This window comes from Bactrocera oleae, chromosome 6 (assembly GCF_042242935.1).
Source record: "Bactrocera oleae isolate idBacOlea1 chromosome 6, idBacOlea1, whole genome shotgun sequence".
Lineage (NCBI taxonomy): Eukaryota > Metazoa > Arthropoda > Insecta > Diptera > Tephritidae > Bactrocera > Bactrocera oleae.
This window is the reverse complement of record NC_091540.1, coordinates 49,145,819-49,167,864: the sequence shown is the minus strand read 5'-3', so window position 1 is coordinate 49,167,864 and position 22,046 is coordinate 49,145,819. Positions and strand designations below refer to the sequence as shown.

Below are 22,046 nucleotides of genomic sequence, written 5' to 3'. Positions count from 1 at the left end.
AAAAGTTCCCTGCTAAAAAGAATAGGAGAATCGTATAAACCATTTAGACGAAGACGACATGGATTCTGATTCCAAAAATATTTTCAAGCATGAAAATTCGGGTTTTAAGTATATATTTAGGGATTAAACCGCGATACGTTACAGGTATTTCTATATAGCAAAAACTTTCAAAATTAAACCACTGTGTTGTAAATTATTAAATTTCAATGAGAAAAATTTTAAAGTTTTTTAAAATCATAAATATATCAATATATTTAATAAATTTAGTAAGTCCCTAATGTGCAGACACACATATACCTATTAGTGTTCAAATACAATTCATACACAACTCTCCAGTAATTTGAATTCATGGCGAAAGCAATCATTAAATCATTTAATTGCCATTGAATGTTCGGTGTCAAATACACTACAGTTATGCAAATACATATATATCATATTGTTCGTATGTGCATACATCATCTTATAATTTCCTTCGAAGTCAATTGAACCCGTTTTATTAGTTAGATTAGATTTAATTGATCGCTGTGCATGCCATCAATGTACATATTCGTAATATTTTAATTAGCAAATTAATCAAGTTTATGAAAATAAAAATTATATTATATAAACAATAAGTGTTATGTCTCATCACAACATAAATGTAGTAATGGACAGTGAATTGCATTATTTCAATATTCTGAAGCAAAAACAGCGAAGTACTGCTAACGATGTTTGTTTTTGTTGATAATTTTGCACGTTTAGTTGCTCTGATGTTGCGAATGCTAATACTCGAATGTATGGCTACTAGTGCAAGTATAGTAGCCGATTGGCAACCTTGCACGTAAATTTTAAGTAAATAAGTTGTTTTAGAATTTAAAATCTATAGTGCTGCCCACGTTTTCAAGTATACTGAGATTAGTGGTCATATGCAATACAAAAGGGTGATATAATAGCCATGACATTAGACGGTGAGTTCTTCACCAGTTGTCTTACATAAAACGGGGCAAGCCTTAAGGATATATTTTTTTTACATTATCTTACAAAAAAAAACTTCAAAACTTAATTCTCTAGTTTTTTTTTTACATGAGTTTACATATTTTCGAATTTTAGTTATGAAATTTTGCAATTAATAATACATTTTGTCTTTCTCAATTTGTTTTTGATTTTCTCTCGCTCTCTCCCTCTCCAATTAAAGTTACACGATTCTGGTTACGATCCAGGCAAAGCACTACAAGCACTCGTTAAGTGTCCCGTTTCGAAGGGCATCGATAAAAAGTGGACGGAGGACGAAACAAAGAAATTCATTAAGGGCTTACGGCAATTTGGTAAGAATTTCTTTCGCATACACAAAGATTTACTACCGCACAAAGAGACACCCGAATTGGTGGAATTTTACTATTTGTGGAAAAAGACACCGGGTGCCAATAATAATCGACCGCATCGTCGACGCCGGCAAAGTGCCTTGCGTCGCAATCGTGTCACACGCGCTAGTAATACACCTCCGAAGAAGGAGGATACACCGGAACCACAAACGGCGACGACGGCGTCAGCGGCGGCAGATTCGACGCGCTCGTCGCCCGTTGTCTCCAAGGAGGAGAATAGTTCTCTAACCGAGGACGATATCAGCGAGTGCGACAGCGATTCCAGTCTGACAAACAAAAGGGATGAATCACCATCTAGAATGAGGACACGCAATAAACAGCAGCAACAACAACAACAGAATAATAATACAAAAGAGCAAGTAGCGAATGGTAAACGACCCAAACGTGGCACTGAAACTCCCGACACAGTGACAGCGGCCGATAGTCCAAAGACACCAACTAAAGGAGCAAACATAAACGCTGATAATAATACGACAACGACGGTGGCGGCGAATAAGCGTAAGGGCGGTAAGCAGGATACGCCGAACAAGAAGAAGCGTACCGATGTGGATGGTAGCGCAGGTTCTGGCAGTGGCGGTGGCAGTGGTGATGTCACCGATGATGGCAGCAGTCTTAGTAAGGATAGTGGTAAGCGCAAGCGATCCGATAGCCCGGCGGAAGAGAGCATGAACTCGGATAGTCGACCTGATTCGATAATGGATGATGCTGAGTCAAATACGACCGATACCGTCGAACAGTCGCTTAAGGAAGGCAAAGATAGCTCCGCCGGCAAAGAGGATAGTGGTGCTGCAGATGGCGATTCAAAGGCGGACATTATTGAGAAATCAGAAAAGCCTGCTGAAGACACCAAAGAGACGATCAAAAATGATGATGAAGAAACAAATATACAAGCGCCAGTTAGCGGACAAGCGCCTGTAGCGCCACAACCAATCGATGCCGTTAGTGCTGCTACTAAAGAGCCAATCTCCAATGTTAACGAGGAAAACATGAATGTGGTCAGTGCGCCGCCAACACCCATGAAAGTACCGACCATAGCTACCGTTGAAGCGTTAAATGCTTCTATCGGCCGCGGTGAATTGTCCACGGAACGAAAAGACACAGTCGAAAAAATGGATGTATCGGATAGTAATTCCGTCGCCGTCGATATAGCGAAGGAGCAAGAAATGATGAAAAAGATCGCTAATATGAAGCAGGAATCAATGCAGCAGCAGCAGCAACAACTGCCACCAAACAATACCAATGTTAATATGCAAGAAGCTGCAGTTTTCATTAAGAAAGAACCATTGGATGATTCCATGGATGCTACTTGTAATCAAAACAGTAACGAACCGCAAGATCTAAAGGTTAAAGTGGAGATTAAAAACGAGGAATGCAAAAATAATACGGGCATGCCGCCGACATCAATGTCTTCAGCGGTCAATGATGCAGCTGGTGGTCCGGAGGTACCCCCTCAACCGCCCCACATGCATATGCATCTGCCACCGGCCGGTGTCCAACAACCACCTGGATATATTTTAGATGGGCAACTTAAGTATGGACCGCCGCCACCACAATCGATGCCATGTAATGATAACAACGCACCGCCACCGTCGGGCATGCCCTTAGGTGGGCCCCCACCAACGCACAAATATCCTGGTGATATGGAAATGAAGTACAATGAGTCTGCAGCTGCGGCTGCGGCGGCTGCTGCCGTTGCTGGCATTAAATATGAAGGTGGCAAATTTGCAATACAGGATATCAAGTATCCACCACCTCCTCTGGAACACGCCATGAAGTATGGCACGGTACAAGACATGCAAGCTGCAGCGGCAGCGGCGGCTGCAGCTGCTGCCGTAGCGGGTAAATATGATATGAAATTTGCCTTAGAACAACAGGGCAAGTATCCGGGCGATCTATCTGCACATCAACAAACGCCGAAAGGTTTTCCTGGTGAGCAGCTAAAGTTGCCTGACATGAAGGGCTCAAGTATTTATAATATACCAAATGCTGAAAGCAAATATGCGCCACCGGCCAGTCAACCGGGCGATGTAGGTGGTTTGAAGTACGTTGGCGCAGGTGCACCGCAAGATCCGCAGCCACCACCTACACATGGTGCGCCACCTGGTGCTACGCCCCCACCCGGCATTGCGATGCCGAAACCCCACTATCAGCATGAGGTGCAACATCCATTGGCGCGTTCTTTTGAGTCAAGCTTAATGTTAAAGTATGGCGATCCAATGTCTGCAAAATATGGACCGCCACAAGATTTGAAATATCCGCCACCGCCTCAAGGCTCAAATGATGGTGGTCCAATGAAACCATCGCCGTATGCGGAAAATCTGGTTAAGGGTTCGCCCTATGGCACTCAAGAGCCTGGCGGTATGAAATATCCGCCTTCGGAAAGCCCAATAGATGCATCATCCCGTTCGACACCAGGTCAGGACAGTCAGGGTAGCAATAGTAGTTCACAGCCGTCGTCACAGCAACAGCAGTTCCAATCGCCGCATCCATCACCACATTTGCCTTCACCGGCAGGTGGTGGTTTACCGCCTGGAATGCATCCACAAAATTTGGTATCACCCCATGGACCGCCATCTCATGGCCAGATGAACTCCGGTCTGCCACCTGGTGCATCTGGGCCACCACCCAGTTCAATGCATCATCCACATCTCACGCCATCCCCGAATAACTCGCAACAATTACAAGGACCACACCCACAGTCGTCTGTAGCTTCATCAATGCCACCGACCTCAGTTGGCGCACCACCGCCATTGTCAACGGTAGCCCCGTCAGGCCTACATCCTCAACACCTCCCGCCCAGCCATCTTCAACAGTTGCATCGTCAGCATCCGGATATGCCTCCGGGTATGCATCCGCATGCACCAATTCCACTTACACTACAGGGTCATGATCCAAGAGGTGGTCCACCGCCACCTACACACCAAATGCCGCCACAGCCATTGCAATCGAGCACAGTGCGTACGCCATCACCAGCACAGCAACCACAGTCTCGTAGTTTGCACGAGGAACGCATGAATATCAATAGTGGTACACCGACTGGACCGCCACGTGAACCACCAACGTCGCAGGCATCGATGCCGCCACAACAGTCGCCGCATGCGCACCGCAGTTCTCCTTTAACTGGTATGCCGGGAAATCCTCCACCAGGTCTCATTGGTCATCCTATGCCCATACATCCACATTTAGCGCATTTGCCGCCTGGTCACCCAGCGCACGCTGCTGTCGCTGGTGTTGGCCATCCAGGACATCCAATGTTATCGCACTCAATGGCCGGATTAGGTCCGGGTGGTGGTGGCCCAATCGCGCTATTAGCTGGGCCACCATCGTTGACTGGCATGCCAGAGTCGCCACTCAGTAGACGCACACCACCATCGCATATTGCACCACCGCATTCCTCGTCTGCACCGCCACACTCATCCGTTGCTGTTAGTCTGTCTTCTACCACAACTTCAGCCAGTACTGCGTCAAGCACGAATACTGTGCCATCGTCTGCCTTCAGTCGCGCTAGCCCGAGCGTGCAAGGACCGAACTCCAACATTGGTGGACCACAAAGCATCGGCGGCGGTGGTGGTGGTAGTGCTGGATTGCCTGGAAATAGTGGTGCACCTGGTTCAAACGCAGCGCATCGTTCAACTTCGCCTGCTTCAAGTGTTGGCAGTTTAAGTCGACAAAGCCCGCTACATCCGGTACCGCAAAGTCCACTCAGCCATCATCCGTCGTCATCAGCACTTTCGGCGGCGGCAGCTGCAGTAGCAGAGCGAGATCGTCATGCACTCTTGCGACAGCAATCACCGCACATGACACCTCCGCCAGTATCCAGCGCTTCCACGTTGATGGCCAGCCCGTTGAGCAAAATGTATTGTCCCCAACCGAATCAACGTGTACTGGGCACATCACCGCCACCGCATTTACGGCCTGGCGCTTCACCGCCTGTCATTCGACACCCACAAATGCCACTGCCATTGCCATTAATTCCAACAGGCGCTGGTATACCACAAATAGCCGTACATCCCGGACAGTCGCCATATCCCCATCCACTTTTACATCCTTCAATGTTCTACTCCCCGCATCATCACAATCCCTTCAATTATGGCTATGGACCATATGGGCCAGGTTTCCCCACAGCTTACATGAAACCACCGCCCCCTGGTGGACCACTTGACCCAGCCTCGGTGCTAGGTGGACATCATCCTGGTCTTCCGGGACCGCCTCCCACACGTCCCGACGATCCAGCAATGGCAGCTGCGGCAGCGGCGGCGGCCGAGAAACAAGCTGTAGCTGCACACCAGCTTAAACAACAGCAACAACATCATCAGCATCAACAACAACAGGCAGCAGCACAAGCGCAAGCTCAGGCACAAGCTCAAGCACAGGCACAGGCACAAGCACAAGCGCAAGCGCAGGCTCAGGCACAGAACAAACCCCCAACACCAAAGACGCCGCAGGGCAGCAACAGCAGTGGCGGTCCGCCGGGAAGTTCACATTCTGCGCCTACTGGTCTGCCACCAGCTGGTTATCCAGGAGCGCATTTAGCCGGTTATCCACCGCCACCGCACTCCTCGCCATTCCAAGATGGTCAACAAATGGGTATGAAGCCAACGTCGCACATGGATGCGTTAAGAGCGCATGCACACTCGGCTAATCTGGGCGGCCCACATCACCCGACGGAGCCATGTAAGTGTCGCTATGCTGTCTAAAGTACAATCATTAAATATACAAATCTCTTATATCCTGCAGTACCGATTGACATCGAGCCTGATCCAGAGCCAGAAATCCCCAGCCCTACGCAAAATATACCGCGTGGTCCTAGTCCCGAAGCCAAACCCGACGACACCGAATGCCATCGGTCGCAGTCAGCTATGTAAGTCATAACCGAAATACACTATTTGGCCTGGTTTCCCATGCAATTTTATACATATATACTCTAATAGCTTTGTGCGTCACATCGATCGTGGTGATTATAACTCCTGCACGCGTACGGATTTGATTTTCAAGCCTGTGGCAGACTCGAAATTGGCGAGAAAGCGTGAAGAGCGCGACAGAAAGCTAGCCGAAAAGGAACGCGAGCGGCGTCAGGTGAGTATTAAAGTAGTAAAAATTGTATAAAGTCATACTAACATAACATCTTCTACGATATATTTGCTTAGCAACAACAGCAACAGCAACAACAGCAGCAGCAACAAGCTGTTGCAGCGCAACAGGCGGCCCAACAGGCTAAATTGAAGGCCGAACTTAAACCCCCATATGCGGACACGCCAGCATTGCGTCAGTTATCCGAGTACGCCAGGCCACATGTGGCTTTCAGGTGAGTGTGGCAAATGTAGATTTGACGTTGTGCACAGGTTCAGCGCATAGAACTAATTTTTCGTTAGAATTTAGTTAAAATATTCGAACAGTGATTTGGCAAAAAGTAAAATCTAAACAATTGCAAAAAAAAGTCTGAAATTCTCTTGACTTTCTTAATTTTTTTTAGTAATATTTTTGGCAAATAATGAACCATTTCGGCCTTGTTGTATCACTTGCAAATTAAAGTCATACATTAAAAATTCATTTCTAATTTTTTTTTATAATCTTAATTTTTAAACTTCGTATCATTTACTTTTGTTTTTCACATTTCCACATCTATACTTGTTTTTAGTTATAGTATAGGTCGTTTGCATATGCCTGTATGTATGAATGTATTTATGTATTTTACGACACGAAATGAAATAATTGAAAATTTATACGTCTGTATTCTTTTGAATTATTTCAGCCCTGTTGAACAGATGGTACCATATCATCACCCAATGGGGCCAATGTATAGTAGAGAGAGGTACAGTTGCCTAAAAAAACATCATTGTTAATTTACTAAACACATAAAACTTCAAAAAGAAATCGAGTAATGTCAAATAACTGCTTGAACAGCTTCCCATCATGTCAAAATACCTGCTGAACTACTCTATCACTTCATTTACATTTATATTTTATATTACAACATGAATTTATAAGAAAAATATCATCTGCTTACTGATTCATATTTGAGATAAATTTGTAACAATTCTTTCGACATGCCAGCACTGTTAAAAATATTTCTTGAAAATCTTCTGATTTTCATGTATTCTATGTATAAGGATATTTTTTTCTATAATAATTCCTTGGAAATTACTACAAAAAATTCTTATTAATTTTTTATTTTCATATATAGTATATGTATGTATTTTCTAAATTTTAGAATTTTTAAAATGACTTATTTTCTAACGATATTTAGATGCATCTTTTTATTATTAGTAAGTGTGTCATAACCAGGGTTGCGAATGAGGTATTGTTGCATTAAAATTAGATTTTAAATTTTGAATTTCAATTTTGGGATTTGCAAATTCAATTTTTGATTCCGATTTTAAAATTTTTGATTTCGATTAAATTGAAAATTTTAACTTTTAATTGAATAATAAAAATTCTAAATGCAATTTTTAACTTAAAAATTGGAGTAACAAATAAAAACAAATTTCAAATTGAAGGGTGGAGGGTGGAGGGGTGGAAAAGCGATAAAAAATGATTGATGAAATGAGCAATTAAATATATGTAAATAATATGTTTATTTTGAAAAGATAGCCAAATTGGACGAAGTACGCAAACGCGAAAAAATGTAATTTCTCAAAAATTTTTTTTTTTTAGTTCTTAATTATAAGCTTGGTAAAATTTTTATACTCTCGCAACCTGTTGCTACAGAGTATAATAGTTTTGTTCACCTAACGGTTGTTTGTATCACCTAAAACTAATCGAGTTAGATATAGGGTTATATATATATAAATGATCAGGATGAAGAGACGAGTTGAAATCCGGGTGACTGTCTGTCCGTCCGTCCGTCCGTCCGTCCGTCCGTGCAAGCTCTAACTTGAGTAAAAATTGAGATATCTTTATGAAACTTGGTAGACATGTTTCTTGGTACCGTGAGACGGTTGGTATTGCAGATGGGCGTAATCGGACCACTGCCACGCCCACAAAACGCCATTAATCAAAAACAAATAACTTGCCATAACTAAGCTCCGCAATAAGATACAAGACTGTTATTTGGTACACAGGATCACATTAGGGAGGGGCATCTGTAGTTAAAACTTTTTTTTACAAAGTGGGCGTGGTCCCGCCTCTAATAGGTTTAATGTGCATATCTCCTAAACCGCTAATGCTATAATAACAAAATTCACTAGAAGCAAATGTTTTTAGCACTTCTATTGATGGTGTGAAAATAGTTGAAATCGGGTGGCAACTCCGCCCACTCCCCATATAACGGTACTGTTAAAAACTACTAAAAGCGCGATAAATCAAGCACTAAACACGCCAGAGACATTAAATTTTATCTCTGAGATGGTATAAATTGGCTTTATAGGAACCGCGTTCAAAATTAGTCAGTGGGCGTGGCACAGCCCACTTTTAGGTGAAAACTCATATCTTGAGATCTGCTTAACCGATTTCAACCAAATTCGGTGCATAACGTTTTTTTCATGTTTCTATGTCATAGTGCGAAAATGGGCGAAATCGGACTACAACCACGCCTACTTCCCATATAACACCATTTTATATTCCATCTGATTCTTTCACTTTCCACTATGCAAATCAGGCAACAATGACTGTATCGGGATAAAACTTTGCGTGAATAATGCAATTAAAGTATGCCACCTTGTGGCCAAAAATTATTTAAATCGAACCAAAACTGTTTAAGCCCCTAAGTACTAAATATGTGGACCTCAGTGCCTATAGTTGACCTTCTACCGAAAATATCAGTCAATCCACAAAGAAATCTCAAACGAGTATACTATTTGACTTTGCGAGAGTATAAAATGTTCGGTTACATCCGAACTTAGCCCTTCCTTACTTGTTTTCTTTATTTTTCATTCCGGTATTTGGGATTAAAAAGTCAAAAAATATTTGTTATTAAGACTTTAGGAACTACAAAATAAATAAAAAAATTAATTCAAATGCTAATCCAAATATATTTTAATGCATTATTTGCAGCCCTGCTTAAGAAATTTTTTTTTTTTATTTTTCTATCCGGTATGTGGCATTAGAAATTAAAAAATGATCTTTAAATTCCATTTCGGTATTACAAAGTAAAAAAAAAATTAATTCAAATATTAATTAAATTATTTTTTTTAAGCATAATTTGCCATAACTGCGTATGAGCTACTATCGGAAGATTTTTTTTTTTGTACAATAAATATGACATTTTTTCTGCAAAATTTACCCAAATATACATATTTAAAAATATATCTACCAAATATGTTTAAAATTCAAAATTTTTTTTAATGATTTCTATCTTTATTATATATATATTAAATTTAGAAAATAATATAAATTATTATTAAAATTAGAAAATAATATAAATATATATACAAATTTGTCGTGCTGGCATGTAGTTTTTTCTTTTATATTAATTTACATGTGTTGTACTTCATCTGCTTGCTACCATTGCTCTATATTTTAGTTATTTCTCATTGCTTTTCCCATTAATGTTTACTAAATTATAAATGCCATAACACGTCATATATTCCCATGTTTCATTTCGCCATGCATTCCAAATCTATCATTCTGCCAAAGAATTCCCTTCTTTACCTAACTACCGCAAAAGTTGTCGATGTATATATTTTATTGCTTTCTTTTAACGCTACTCGATTTTTAGTTTTTTTATTAAACGAAATATATTAATTGCTTTAAATATACTTTTAGGGAATTGGAGGAGATAAAGAACGCACAAGCGGCAGCCGCCAGTCAGTCGCGCATGGATCCGCATTGGATGGAATATTACAGGCGGTAAGTGTAACAATAACTCTTAAAAATAATTGCTTATTAATTATAGATACATACGAGTATATGTATATAATATTAATTATATTAAAAACTTTGTTTACACACACACACAGTGGCATTCATCCATCACAATTCCCGCTGTACGCCAATCCTGCGGCTATTTCACAAATGGAGCGCGAGCGCTTGGGCATACCGCCGCCACATCATGTTGGCTTAGATCCCGGCGAGCATATGGTAAATATACAAAATTAGTTACAAAAAAAAAAAAAAAAAACAACAAAAATTAAATTAAATAAAATAGCACCTACAATAATTATGTATTACAACAAAGTCATCGTTATCATTATTGCATTATTGTTATCTCAAAATTATATTTGATATTACACATTTATCATATGATCATGAAATCGATATCATATCATACTGTCATCACATATCGTATCGTATCGATTCAATTTAAGGACATATCAAATCAAACTTTCAATCGTATTTGGAAGAAAATTTCAAAATTTGCGAATTAACCAGAACAAAAAGAAAAATATTTAAAAAAAAAAAGATATCGAACAAAATGTTTGTGTGTGTGCGTGTGTCTGTTTTCGTGCATTCATATCTAACAACCGCTCAATCACTTGTTAAAAATTTGCATATTAAATTTGTATTTAACAATTAATTGGCGACATAATAACACTTAACGGTGATGTAATTAAACGAAAATCATAATTAAACTGAAAAATCATAAAATAACATAAAGCCAGATTGATGCAGCCATATTTCTATTAATGCTCTATTATTGTCTGTTTGCAAGTTTGTATGGGTTCTTTGTGTTTCGCCAACATTTAATCACAGTTCATCTGTTGCGTGTCAATGCCACTTTTTGATAAGTCGATGGCATTTATGTGTTGTCTTGTCAAACATTTTTTATTTCATATTATTCATTGTAAACTCATTTGGACTTTTTTCTAACGCTAAGCATTTAAAGAAATTGGCTTTTGCACCATTTTGCCCGCCATTTTACTCTTAATTAACAACTAATCAAAACCAAAAGTTAAGCTAACATTTGAAATGCATCCAATATTCATTTTTGTAAAATCATCAAAAATAGTTGTAATTTTTTTTTTCAAACTTAAAAAAAAGTAACGCTACAATTGTAAAAGAAAGAAATCAAAATCAAAACAAACCCCGCCTAAAAAATGCAAAAAAAAATACACACTCAAAACAATTCGCTACGTTTTTGAAAATTTAAAATTTCAGATACGATTGACGAGAGAATATCATGCACACTCTCATACTCATTTACATTTGCCTTTGCCTTCACAGCCGCAACCACCGGAGGCCGGATTTCAACTGCCACGTGAGTTTGTATATAAAATACGTGCCAGCGATTCATATCGCATTGGCCATAAGTGCATGTAACCAACTAACACTTGCCTTTTTTTTATATTTTTTTCTACTTGCATATGCAGCGAATGTTGGCCAGTATCCACGGCCAAGTATGCTTATGCCTAGAGAACCGGATGTTTTGCTGCGCATGTCCTACGCCGATCAGCTTCAGGTTTTCCCATTAATATTCAATATATTTACATAATTAATTACATATATTACAGTATTTGCAGGCTGCTGAATTCCAGCGACAGTCACTGCACGAACAGTACTTTAGGTGAGTAGAAAAATCTAACCATAGCATATTCACCAGGGTGTTAACGAATTGCAATGTGCTTCAAAATGATTTTTGAAACTTGAAGTTTTATGAAGCTGCTTTAGGCGTAGAACCTTTCCCGATTTGATGTACGTCTCAATGACTTCGATGTTTACTAATGCTGAAGATGTTAGCTGACACCATAATGATGAAAATTTTTACTAAGTCATAAATTTCGCGATTGTTGTTATAACTTCATGAAACATTTGACAAATATGTAGTTTTGTCAGATAAGCTGTCGATTTGATAGTCCATGCTACGTCTATCCATTACATACAAGGCTTGCATCGCCATAAACATCGAAATGGGATGTTCAAAATTAATTTTTTTTATATCCTGAACAAAGTATATACATATATAAATGATCCGTTGGGGGCAAACTGTTGGGCGGTTACGTTTTAAGATTTAGTTATACATATAGTTGCTGTAAGAAATGCATCTGTGTAGACTATTACAGCTTTAATGGTTTGAGTAAAATTTAAATAATTTACTCGAGTTTTCGAAATACTAAGTTGTATTAATCAATTAATTTTTATTATTAAATGCGGCTAAAAACACTGTTATATATTTTTCAAAATATTTGAAATGAAAAGCTAAAGAATTACAACGCAGTACTTAGAACAACCTTTTCTATTTAATAACAATATATAATTGTTTCCCCTCTAGCATTTCGCAACAATAAATCATTTTGAAGTGCACTGCAAATATGTAATTCATGCAACCATCTTATATAATGCCCCGCCTACTTACGGCATACCACGAAAACCATAAAATGTCACACCTAACTGACGACAGTTAGTCCATTAAACGCTAACGTCCGCATAAAAAAGTGCATATGTACATAAAATTAATTAAAATATAAATTATACCTGATTTATGAACTGTAAATCAATTGTTTGCAATTTCAAGTTGTCAACAATTATTTAACAAACACACTTATAACTAAAAATATATTTAATTGCCGCTAAACTAAGTGTATTTACATATATAATATCTTATTGCTGTTACGTCCATAAATTAACAAACGCACACCCATTATATATGTAAACAACAAAAAAAAAAAATTCTTTGTCTCTGCTTTGTATGAAATTTCGTAAATTTTGAATTTGTTTTGTTTCATTTTATGTATTCTTAACAGACAACGGCCCAGATAAATGGACCACTTTGGTAGAACGTTTTATAGTATGCGTTAAGTTTTCTAACCGAACAAATGGATGGAGCATGCTGGGGAAAACTTGGCATTACATTAACGCGTCCTTTGTGTAGCGCCAGTACGTAGTGTAAACGCTTGGAATAGTGAACGTTTAACTTTAGCGCTTGTATAAATAATGCGTAGCTGCGTGCGTATACTACATCGTTCTACCAACACCAACAACAATGACAACCATCATCATCACCATCTTTGACACAATCCAACAAGGAAGCCAACAAACTTATGCGTCGCAACCACTTCGCTCCACTCCACTCCACTCTACTCGATTCCACTTCACTTCACTCCACTCCTCTCCACTGTACTCCACTCGTATCAGTATCAACTCCATCATATTGTAATTTTAAGCATCATTATCGCCAATGAAATGTACAACGAACACTATTTGGTGTTTACTTTTCCATAGAATTGTGAAGTACATTTCATTTGTTGTGTAATGCTTATGCTTTGGGCAATTAATTGTTGCAATTGTTGACAATTTCTCCCCTCGACGGCGAAAAGTTAGTATACTCCTAATTTGCTAAACAACTATTTTAACTAATTGTAAATAAATTACTTTTACTATGGCACACATTGTGTGCTATTGTTTGCATATACTTTCTGTATTGAAACAAATAATTCTGAGCGGCCTGAAAATTTAAACAAAACAAAAATGTACATGTGCATATTGGCGTATTCACAAATATTACTTTTTTTTTCAATTTTACTACTAAATTTATTCAAGCCGTCATTATTTATTTGGCGAATCTGGTGTAGAGAGTTTATATGTATATATAATATTTATAGTTTACTTACGTATTTTTGCTGTGCATGGCTGAAGCAAATGCTCTGGCTTTGTTTTTATATTTTTATTCAGTATATAAGTTCTGAGCAATATACAATTATACAAAATTTAAGTTATTTTTCAGAGTTAAACTCATTCGTTTAATTTTAAGTCTAATACGTATATATTATCAGCAAACTTGATTTTACGGCATTTAAATACATAAATCTAAAATTAAAGTAATTAAAATTTTTAGAAATACTTTAGTAAGTAGTTGAGCATTATATAGATGTTTTAAAAAATACTTTTTCAATTCTGTCGTTCCAAACATTGGTCACATTTATGAACATCACTGTGAAGAACGATTTATAGAAGTTCAGCCACGGCCATTTTAGATTTCTATCCCTATTTTAATAGCAAATATCACATACTAGGCTCAAGCGCTAAAATACTTAAAAATTTACAAAACTTCTATTCAATTTCAGTATCTTCACTATTTTCGTTTATTGTCAAGTACGGATGCTTCTCTGATATTATTTGAAAAGGCAAAAGAATATAATTTTTGAAACCATCATAAGTACCCAGTATTCTACAACAAAATATAAAATCAATAAACTTCAGCGATAGTTTTTTTTTATACAACAAAGAGGGTATATTAGGTTTGCCACGATTTTGCCTATAAAATACGCATATAAATGATCAGCGTGACGAGGGGAATCGATTTAGACATGCCCGTTTGTCTGTCTGTCTGTATATACGCGCATTAGTTCCTCAGTTTTTGATATATCTAATTTAAATTATGCACACTTTCTTTTTATCCTCAAGAGGTTGCTCATTTGTCGGAACTGCCGATACTACTACTACGGACTACTATAGCATATCGCATACAAACTGAACGATTGGTGCTTGTATGGAAAGTTTTTTTCATTTAACGAGATATCTTCACGATATTTGGCATTTTAATTTTAAAGACAACGCTAAAACTTCTGAACATATAATTATAGCATATAGCTGCCATACAATCTGACCAATCAAAAGCAAGTTCGTGTATGAAAACGTTTTTATTTGACAAGTTATCTTTACGCAATTTGGCATAGATTATTTTCCCTACAATCTCCAAACATATTGTTCAGTCTGGATCTTTGATCTTCATAAAAAGATCTTTTGAATGTTGCTTATATCAAATTTCGTGGCTAGAAAGAAATTGCAAACCTTTGGCTGGTTCCGTTTCCAAGTTTAGTTTCACATATAGTTGCTATAAGAAATGCAAGTGTGAAGGTTATATCTTTAGTGCTGCCGAATTTAATATTTTCTCTTGTTTATATCAAATATTATGCTGTGGACTGACAGACTAAATGATTGTTCGTGTAGAAACTATTTATAAATATTTAAGAAATGAACTAAACAAATTAAGTATTAAAATGCATATTTAGAAGTGTTCACCATATGTTATCATTAAACAGACCAGAAAGTAGTTTTGAATGCTAGTGAAACATGGTTTCAGTTCCACTGTACAGTTTGAAATCACGATAGATAATATAATAGATTTGGTAACAATAAATATAGAAAGAATAAATTATTATACACCATTTCCATTAGATCTTCCTAAACCATTCAAGCTCTAATAACCAAAGTTGCTGAGGGCACATCTTGTTGGCATGAGTAGTAGCCCTGTGAAAATTGTGGAACGCGGAATTTAACCCCGCCCACTGCACATATAACGTTGTTCAAAACTACTAAAAGTCCGATAAATCTATAAATAAATGCGTCAAAGACATAAAATTTCACACCCGGGATGGTACAAAAGTGCTTTATAGGAGCAAGTGTCAAATTTGAACGATGGGCGTGGCACCGCCTACCTTTAGGTGCAATCACATATCTTCGGACCTACTAGACAAATTTCAATCAAGCTACATTAAAGTGCAAAAATGGGTGAAATCAGACAAAAACCACGCCAACTTTCCATTTAACACAATTTTAAATTTCATCTGATTCTTTCACTTTCCAGTATACTCAATTAATAACCAATTAATGTTTCCGAATAAAACTTAGCATGAACAGTGCCTTTTAGGTGTGTAACCTTATGACTAAAACGTCTCCAAATCGGTCTAAAACTATTCAAGGCCCCAGATATGGACCACAGTTCCTGTTGCGAACTTTTTATCGAAAATATCGATAAAACTGTGAGATATATTATAGAAATTCGGAGAGAATCCTTTTCTGATAATAATATGTCTGTATGTCAAAAATGGCTTATACCTAATAGAAAGATTTTCGAACTTCCGGCTGACTTTATATCGCATATAACGGCAAATAAGTAAGATATCCTAGCGAAATTAACTGACTAATATTGGATATACTATACTTCAACGTATAATATTGAATATACTATATAGTTAATTGCCGAAAATATGCGAAATTGGTTAACAAATTACCCTAACTCTCATACATATAATGATTTTCGTTAATCTAACACACCTTATGCACCTAAAAGTATTTCGCCGGCTTTGATCCCTGCTAGTTGCAAGAGTATAAAATATTAGATTACACCGGAACTTAGCCCTTCCTTACGTTTTTTTCTTTCTTGTTTTTTTGTGAAAATCTAAGTGTTAGGTTTTTTGCTGACTGCATTTTAAATTAAAGCTTTCAGCGTAAATTTTATTTATATTAAGTAATAATTTAATATATTTAATTATATTTTTAAACATATATTATATAATATTTCCAGTTACAATATAAGTTTATATTATAAATACATACATATATACTATAAAATTTTTGAAATATTTTACTAACATCTTCTAATCTTTTCCATTTTGTTCAACAGAAATCAACTACGTTAGTATTTACTTGGAATAAATAGCACAAAACCGCCATAAAGCAAAAACAAAACGAAGAACATATTATTGGATATGCAACAAATCAAAAAACCGAGTGAAGGAGACTGTGAACTGTAATGGAAATGGAACAAAGTGGCAATGCAGGCATATTTATATAATATAAGTTGAAAATTTTATAAATTCGTTTTAAAGAAAAAACAAATGTATATAAACACATAAACAGAAGTGAGTCTACAGAAATAGTATATGTGTATAACGGCGCTAATATGCCAAACTCGAAAATATTTAAGCAACACACAAGAAAGAGCGTAAACTGCTGTACAGTAAATTTAAAGAGAAATTAAATGAGATTTCTAAAAAAGAAAAGTGTTAAAAAATATTCGATAACAGAAATTAGTAGCAAAAAGTGTTTAGTGGTATATTTTGTAAGTTATATAATATAAATTTATAGATTTTTGTACAAACGTTGTTTTCGAAATTAAGTTTTTGCAATGCGAACGATTTATTAAGCCAATATTGAGCAAAGGTTTTCACGACAGTATGCGTTAGGCGCTAACTAAATGATAAATTAAGTAGCAGAGAAATTGACGACACACTACAACAACAAATACATACAAGTAAATATATACATAGATTGAAATTCATTCGTTCTGAAAACTCTTTAATTAGACGTAACCCAAAAAAATACGCTTACATTTGGTTTTTTCGCTTAAACCAAGCTGTTTTTGCAACAGACACTTAAAAATTAACGGTAGCTGCAAATCTACAGTTACCGATTTTTGAGTTGTTTCTTTTAAACCAAATTTTTTGACGGAATGCGATATTCTTGCATGCAACGGCATGCGCTTGTTCACTACACACATACTTACATATATGGTAGAAATAGTTACAACTGAAATATGTTTAAGTTAACAAACAAAAATAGCCATGACAAAGAGTGAAGGGTTTAAATACTATTTTTTATAGTTTTTGTTTTTTATAAACAATTTTATTTGTACTACTTAATAGACAAATTATGGAATTGTGCAGCATACACATGCTTGCAAATCGTGTTGTATACACGCATATGCACACACACATACATAAATCTGTAAATATGTTACTTAATTGTCCAATTTAATAATGAACAAATGTGAAGCACGGTATTTCATGCGCTTTTCCTTCAAGTATTTTGTTTGCTTAGAATAAATATTATATATATAATCTAATCCTCGTTTGTATGCTTTCAACTTGTATTAAACATATTTATTTAACTCACTTTAGTATTATTTGTGTATTTATATAATTAATTGAACGCTATTTATACATTTATTTAACGCTCAAATCAATTGACGGCGTTGAACTTGAATAAAATATGCCTAAAATGTAAGAGAAAATAATTGACAAACATTTTCAAAATTAGTCTAATGTTAAGTTGTTAAGCTGAAGCCTAAACTATATAAATGAATGATAACATATAAATGTAGTTAATAACAAGAGCAAGCGTCTCTAGTAGTGCAGCGCAACATGCAATTTCTTTGATAACTATAAGAGCATGTATATATTTAGATACGAAATGCTAATGTAAAGCTAAATTGTTTGTGTATGTAAATTAGATGTTAAAAAAGGATTTCAAAAATAAAATTCGAAATATTTGAAATAAGACAGCATATGGCTCTGGTACTACTTTGGTGGCCAGTACTCGTACGTATGCATGTAAAGGCCAAACGAAAAAAATGCACCTTAAAGCAAAATAATGGAAATAGGTATTTTTACATACATATGCAAGGTGTACATATATATGCTGCTGTATGAATTTATGTGCATAAAATGTATAGCTGATATTTCAAAACTTTTTTCAAAAATAAATAAGAAATTAAATGCAAAAATGTTTCCAGCCCATAATGCTTCAAAATTACTTGCACACTAATGTACACTAAACTGTAGGCGACACAACGCAAAAATCACAAATCAGCAAGAAAATCAAAAAAGCAGCTGAAAATTTGCATTACTGTAAATAAACGCCGATTATAAATAAAATTTAATGAAAAAAAGTTTTGCGAAAATTCAAGAATTTATATTTATCAAGCAAACCTATTGCTTATAATGCATTATAATAATTATTTTTATTTTATTTGTTTTGGGTTTTTTTTTTTATTTTTAGTAAAAAAATTAATTTTTTAAAATACTGAATTGTAATAACTACATGAAGCGACAATATATAATTTGGCATTAAAAATTATTAAAAAATACAACAATGCACATACTTCAAAAGCATTAAACGTACAGCAACTAACGTATTTTGCAAAAATTAAATTATCATAATAGTAAAAATAATTTAATAATAAAAGCAAAATCCGTCAGTTCAGCTATGAGCTCATGCTGCAGCATAACAAGCAAGAAAAAAACAAAAACAAAATAAGAACAAGAAAGTAACGAAAATGTATTAATTATTTAGTTATTTAAATAAGCACAGCAACAATTTGCAGCAACAAATCTATACACAACAAGCATATATACATACAAAATATAAACACACATACACATAAATACATATAGAAATAGAGATATGTGTAAATTTAATTTCAAATAACGCTACTAGGCTAAAATGTATAGCATACATTTAAGATCATAAGCAATTATTAAAAACTATATATATAAATATATATATATTTTACAATTAATTAATACTAGTTATAAAAGATGTGAAAAGTAAATTCTAATTATTGTAATGACTAACATTATTGTGAAAGCGTAACAAATACAACAAGCTGTAGAAAACTAAAATACATTGCATATAAGGATTTTGCGTTAGAGCAACAGCAACAAAAAAATATATATATACATACATAAAACAAAATCAAAGTAAATTCAATTGCATACATAGATACATACATACATATACACAAAAAGTAAGGATTTAAAAATTTTATTAAAATTCACAGAGATTCACACAGAGAGCCACACACACACATACACACATACATGCATATAAATGCGATAAAGCTCTCAAAAACATGTTTGCGAGAGGGAAAGCAAAACAAAGCGGAAAAAAAGATTATTAATTTATTGTATGGTCATTTTTATGCCTAAGGAATACTTAAAAGCAACATGAAAGAATTATTAAAGAAAACGAAAACAATTACAGCAATAAATCTCAGAAATGTCTTCAAAAATCCTAATAAAATATGCGTTTGATTCAAAAGAGTGAATGTGCAGTGAATTGAGGAACATTAATCGCCTAAGGCGCCGACAAATCTCCTACTGAAAATTAAACTTATTTTTAGTTTCAATCAAAGAAATGAAGTCCAGCACTCAGACCTATGTAAATTGTGCCCAGAGTAAAAGAAATTTTAGAAATATTTATTCATGACATACTTGCTATCCAACTACTCGACCATAGTCAACAATGTAGCAGATTAAAAAGATATCACTTATTAGACTTCCCCTTTCGATTCAATTGAACTCATCTTACAAGGTGCGTTCCAAAGTAAACAGTAAAAAAGTAATAAAGTAAACTCTAGTGGTGCCATCTATATGTCGACTAGTGCGTTAGAATCTGCTATCCTTTATCGACTTCTAGTAAAAATGTCATGACATTTTATCTATTGGAAGTGAAGTTATTGCATTTTAAGTGTCGGTATGTTTTTGTCATCGGTGCGAAAATGAGCTTCGAACAAAGAGCCAACATTAAATTTTGTTTTAAAATTGGTAAAACTTTAACCATAACGTGTGGTGATGATTGCCTATCCCGTAGCAGAGTGGAGTGGAAGTTGGCGTTTGTTGTACGATAATGCGCCGTCACATCGATCGACGCTTGTGGCCGATTATGTGACAAAAAATCACATTTTAACAATCAACCACTCCCCGTATTCACCTAATATGACACCGTGCGACTTCTACCTTTTCGGAAAAATGAATTTGCCGATGAAAGGAAAGCGTTATGCAGACGTGGAGGCCATTCAAAAGGCTTGCACCGGTATACTGGCGGCCATACCGGGCAACAAGCTAAAACACTCGTTCAACATGCTTTTGGACCGTGCAAAAAGCTGTATTAAAGCAGAGGAAGACTATTTTGAATCAAATTAATTGATTTTGCCGATAAACCATTTGTTCTTTTTTTTTAGAGTCCTGTTTACTTTGGAGCGCACCTTGTAGTACTTCAACATTTTTGTTTTTAACAACAAATTTCATTATTGTCATTTTATTTATAAGACAGATTCTAAATAAAATTGAATGTTACACCAAAAAAAAAAATGTTGCGAAAGAATTCAACATTTATTGTTCGACGAAATCATGAATGGATTACAATTAAGCTTGTATCTTATTAACTTATATTATAGGTCATAGACTAAGTTAGTTTTAGAACTGTATTAAATTATATTAACCTCAACCGAGATACATGTGACACAAACGCAACCGGAGAGGTTAAATTTAATACATTGAATTGATGGACAAAACGTCAACGAGAAGAACGGAATTGTTTCAATTAGCAATAAGCGGTTCGGATGAAGGTCTAGACCAATTTCATTCATATTTAGCGCTAAACCACATAATTTTTAAGAAAGCTTATCCACTTAATTTCATTAAAATATCACACATTTCGATCAACCTGAACGGTTCAAAATCAGGTGAAATGTCGGAAATCAGTATAAATATATTGGGGGCAGAGAAAGGTCTGGGTTGACTGCATTAACTTTTGACATTGCTCATGTATACATATTCGGCATAACGAAAATCGCCATATGTAATGCGAGTCGAAGTAATTGGTAAAACAATTTCACATATTGTCGACACTAAACTATAGTTTAACCAATATTAAACGTTCAGTTAATTTTGCTAAGATATACATATTGGCCGAATAAAGCCATTCCAAAGTTTTAAAATCTTATATTAGATATGTGGTAGATACAGATAGTATTGAGCTGATTTTATGTAGTCTTGTCATTACTGCATACTCGTATTATTATCAACACATACATATATATAAGGAGTAAATATGTTTGAAAATCCTGCAATTGGTTATATAGGGGCGAGGGCAGGTTTTCACCCAATTTTATTACATTTAGGCACAAATCGCATCATTACTAGAAAAACACAATCACTCTATTTAATTAAGATAACTCATATATTGGTGGATATATGCGGTATAAAGTCAGTCGGATGTTCAAAAATCATTCTATTAGATATCTGGGGTTTACGCGAAGTCTTTACCACCCATTTTAGACATACGGACAAAATTACAGATATTTACGGGAAAAGTCAGCCATAGGCACGCTTATCTTTCCCTAATCAACTGGGTCTACATATGTATTCTGAGAGAATTTAATATCGTGTTATATGGGATGTAGACTTGGTTGTGATCCGATTTGGACCACTTTTAAAATGCAATTTAACAAGTAAGAAAGTGTTA

The 22,046-nt window shown here is 35.9% G+C and overlaps 1 protein-coding gene across 7 annotated transcripts in view; it reads left to right on the top strand.

Annotated features, from left to right (window-relative positions):
• The window catches only part of Gug (arginine-glutamic acid dipeptide repeats grunge), a 54,456-nt gene extending 33,348 nt beyond the window's left edge, over positions 1 to 21,108 (top strand). For 3 of the 7 annotated variants that reach the window (XM_070111046.1, XM_070111044.1, XM_070111045.1), the window contains exons 5-16: positions 1,175 to 6,035; positions 6,099 to 6,222; positions 6,293 to 6,437; positions 6,509 to 6,666; positions 7,114 to 7,173; positions 10,065 to 10,148; positions 10,259 to 10,379; positions 11,397 to 11,496; positions 11,609 to 11,697; positions 11,750 to 11,802; positions 12,980 to 13,551; positions 16,642 to 21,108. In XM_070111046.1, the coding sequence (XP_069967147.1) occupies positions 1,175 to 6,035; positions 6,099 to 6,222; positions 6,293 to 6,437; positions 6,509 to 6,666; positions 7,114 to 7,173; positions 10,065 to 10,148; positions 10,259 to 10,379; positions 11,397 to 11,496; positions 11,609 to 11,697; positions 11,750 to 11,802; positions 12,980 to 12,995 (5,811 nt within the window). In that variant the 3' untranslated portion in view covers positions 12,996 to 13,551; positions 16,642 to 21,108. The remainder of the gene's footprint in view (positions 1 to 1,174; positions 6,036 to 6,098; positions 6,223 to 6,292; positions 6,438 to 6,508; positions 6,667 to 7,113; positions 7,174 to 10,064; positions 10,149 to 10,258; positions 10,380 to 11,396; positions 11,497 to 11,608; positions 11,698 to 11,749; positions 11,803 to 12,979; positions 13,552 to 16,641) is intronic. The other 4 variants (XM_070111049.1, XM_070111047.1, XM_070111048.1 and 1 more) reach the window with 3 other exon arrangements.
• Positions 21,109 to 22,046: the final 938 nt, after the last annotated feature.